The sequence below is a fragment of the Solanum stenotomum genome, unplaced genomic scaffold (genome assembly GCF_019186545.1).
Source record: "Solanum stenotomum isolate F172 unplaced genomic scaffold, ASM1918654v1 scaffold19040, whole genome shotgun sequence".
NCBI classification, from domain to species: Eukaryota; Viridiplantae; Streptophyta; class Magnoliopsida; order Solanales; family Solanaceae; genus Solanum; species Solanum stenotomum.
Window position 1 is genome coordinate 14073 of NW_026025338.1, and position 3891 is coordinate 17963.

The 3891-nt window shown below is 29.6% G+C and overlaps 1 protein-coding gene across 1 annotated transcript; it reads right to left on the reverse strand.

Moving 5' to 3' along the window:
* Positions 1 to 1502: 1502 nt before the first annotated feature.
* On the reverse strand, positions 1503 to 3441 carry LOC125850768 (probable 2-oxoglutarate-dependent dioxygenase AOP1). Its single transcript, XM_049530611.1, has 3 exons — positions 2999 to 3441; positions 2432 to 2765; positions 1503 to 1833 (listed from the first exon to the last, which is right to left on the reverse strand). Exons 1-3 carry the CDS (start codon positions 3370 to 3372, stop codon positions 1579 to 1581), a joined length of 963 nt encoding a protein of 320 aa, XP_049386568.1. The 5' UTR covers positions 3373 to 3441; the 3' UTR covers positions 1503 to 1578.
* Positions 3442 to 3891: the final 450 nt, after the last annotated feature.

Consider the following 3891-nt stretch of genomic DNA (forward strand, 5'->3'; position numbering starts at 1 on the left):
TGTGCGTTAATTTTTGCAGCAATTTGATAAAATCTCATTCTAATCCACTTGTGGAATTGGATGAAATGTTGAAAAGGACGATTTTGGAGAATTTGGGATTAAAAAATCACATTGATGAATTGTTGAATCCCAATTATTTCCTATTTAGATTTACACATGGCAAGGGATCATCAATCATTAGTGGAGATGAAAATAAAAACGGCTGGATAGGGTGGCCACACAGATGGTAACTTCTTGACTTTTATATCACAAAATCAAGTCAATGGATTGCAAATCAACAAAAATGGAGAGTGGATTGATGTCAACATTTCACCAAATTCTTACGTTGTTTTGTCTGGTGATTCCTTGAAAGTAAGTGTTACTCTGTCTACATTTATATGACACATTTCGTTTTTCGAGAGTCAAACAATTTAAGTTTGAACTTTATATTGCTATTTCTTTTGAACTTATGTTGCTCGGCTTTTTAAAATATCATTTCACTAGTGTGGAATTCTTAAAAAAAGCAACTTTTTAAAAGACTCTGACACGCTAAATAATATTTTTGAATGAATCAGAGTAACATAGGTTAGAACCACACACATCATTAATTCCTTCATGCAAAATTGAAAATGAATTTTGATATTTGTTTATAACCTATGTTGTTTTCTCCATCACAATTATAAAGTGACTTGTTATTAGTCAAATCTATATCCAAACGTCTACCTAATATAACTGTGCATGTTTTTTCACAAAAAAAAAAAAAAAAAGTATTCGACTACGTGTTTGTACATTTTTAGTTGAATAATGGATGCAATAGATGGCTACCAATAATGTGACAAAATTGAATAATGCAATGAATCGGTACGAAAAATTAGGCACACATATTGTTAGTTGTGTGAGGCCTATATGTATAAATGTGAGACCCATAGTGTATTTATTTCATTTCTTTACTTTTTCTTGTTTAGATTTGACGTTTGGATATAGATTTGACTTGTTTAGACCCGAGCTTTTGTTGGACAATCTGGCAAATCTAAACAAGCACGTACTGTAAGTGATGGTTTAACTTGTATAAAATCTTTGAAAAATAAGTCATTCTCGCGAGGAGTTTGTTTGATGGATGGGCCTAGTAATGAGTACTACTAATAGATATCATAATCCAATACAAATTGTATCACAATTTTAATATAAATTGTTCATATGATATACTTTTTTAAAACCAAATAATACTAAAGGATTACATTGAATCATTTCCTCTTAAACAGTAAAATCATCCACTTTAAATTCATTATTTGTCCAAAAAAAAAAAACACAAACAAATTAAACATGAATTCCCAACAGTAACAATCCAAACATAAGATGCACACTAGTAAAAAAAAACACGAATTTCCAACGAAACCCATTGGAAATATTTTGCCCAAACAAATTAAACATGAATTACCAACTGCAGCAATTCAAACATAAGATGCTTACTACTAAAAAAAAACACGAATTCCCAACCAAACCCATTGGAAAGGGTGGACATTTCCGGCAAATGTTCTATCAGAAATCCCATATATACTAACGGTATTCTGATAGGAACGGAAATTCACAATTAGCTTATCAAACACCGCAATAAGCCTTGAAAACATCACTGGGAGGAGCTCCATAGCCAGCTTCTGAGGAAACATACCCAAATAATCCAAGAATTTCAAATGGCTTGAAGAGTAAAGGGTGTTCTTCATCCACCAGTTCTTTTGGTGCCTCGACAAAGTGACCTGGTTTTGATAATGAAAATAATTGAATGGAGAGTCTATCACTTTCTCCGGCCATTGTTACTCTGTGGACAGGAGAATGCAATCGACCATTTGTCCATGCCTGTATAAATATCAAGATAGACACGGTAATATTTTTGGTGAGTAGAGCAACATATATACGGTCAACAAATTAATACCAAGATTCATTTTCAGTTTTGTATGAAAATATTGAACATGTAATTTCAATAACCTGAGTTTGTTGGACTCTTCAAGATATCATTCAATATGTCAAATTCTTCAAAAATATGCATTTTGGAAAATAATTCAACACTAATGGGATAACATCTTTAGAGATCCGAGAAATATAGATAGATTCCAACAAATATCTAAATTCTTTTTCAAATTCCAATAAACTATAAATATGCATTTTGGAAAATAGTGGGACACCATTTTTAGAGATTCGAAAAAACATAAAGTTCCAACAAATAACAAAATTGATTTTTCAGATTTGTGTAGTTCAAAATTTATTATCAATTTTGCATGAAGAAATTCAACATGTTGTTCCAACTTTGGATTTATTCTTCACAAACATCTCTAATCCTCTGAAACCTATGTTTTTTGAAGAATCCAAAAAGGTGTAACAATATTTTTAAAAAATTCAAACAACACAGTTCCCAACAAGGTAATAACACTAGGCTAAAGACTTATATAACACTTACTTTGAAGGAATCACCAGCCAAAACTACACAAGAATTTGGTGAAATATTCACATCGATCCACTCTCCATTTTTGTTGATTTGCAATCCATTGACTTGATTTTGTGATATAAAAGTCAAGAAGTTACCATCTGTGTGGCCACCCAATCCAGCAGTTTTATTATTTTCATCTCCACTGATAATTGATGATCCCTTATAATGTGTAAATCTAAATAGGAAATAATTGGTATTCAACAATTCATCAATGTAATTTTTTAATTCCAAATTCTCCGAAATCATCCTTTTCAACATCTCATCCAATTCCACAAGTGGATTAGAATAAGATTTTACCAAATCGCTGCAAATATTAATGTCAGTATAAACGTATAAAGAAGGTTGTCAAACAATCGAACTGCTAAAAAAAATTTAGTTGAATTTTGTTTTTCTAAAAGAAAAACTGAGAAATCAGCTAATCAAACAATCGAACTACTAAAAATTTCTAATTTTAGACCTTTTGAACACTTCCACTAGAGCAAAATTTAATTAAACATAATGATAATAAGAAAATAAAAAAGAAAGAAGTAAACATACCAGAAATGGTGATTACCCTGAGGCCAAAAGATATTAGCAAAAGTTTCAAGACTTTGAGGATTAAGCAAATCAGGAATACATAAACTCTCATACAATGGCAATTGTGGAATCATCCCCATGTAGCCATGTAATGGTTTTTCTGAGAAATTTTTCAATTTGGTTTCTAAAGGAAATTCAAATATTTCTTTTGAAATACCAAACATTCCATCTTTAATTTCATTTGGAACTTTATATATTGCTTCAAAACAACCATATTCTTGTAAAGCTTCAAAAACTTGAATTTTTGTAGATTCCCATAGTGGAGTGTTTGGTTTTAGCTCTTCATGATTGGAAAAATCTATGGTGGGAATTTTAACTAATTTGGTAGATGCCATTGATGAAATACTTTTTAGAATATGAACAAAGAGAAAAAAGAAAGAAGAAACACTTCAAAGTTTTTACTTCAAAAATGAGGAAATAGGTGGTCTATATATAATAGGAAATGGGTGTGAACTATTTCATCATGTGAACAAATATCAAGATTTTTACTCCCTCCCTTCAACAATATTCCCTCGGTTCTAATTACTTATCTGCTTTTAAATTAACATATTTATTAAAAATATAATATTTGACATAATGAATTTAATAATTTATCCATATTAATTATAAAGTAGAGAAAAATAAAAGTTTAAGATTTTTTCAAGATTTTCTATCTTTTTCAAATTATTAATCGATGACATATTTTTTTATTTGTCAAAATAGACAAATAAAAAAGGAAAATTGGGCAAATAGGGACAAATAAAGTAGTTGTCCACTATACTATTTTGATATGTTTAACAATACTTGTCAATTTTATGAAATTAATGAATAATTTTACATTTAATTATTAAATTTACCTTTATTATTAATTATAA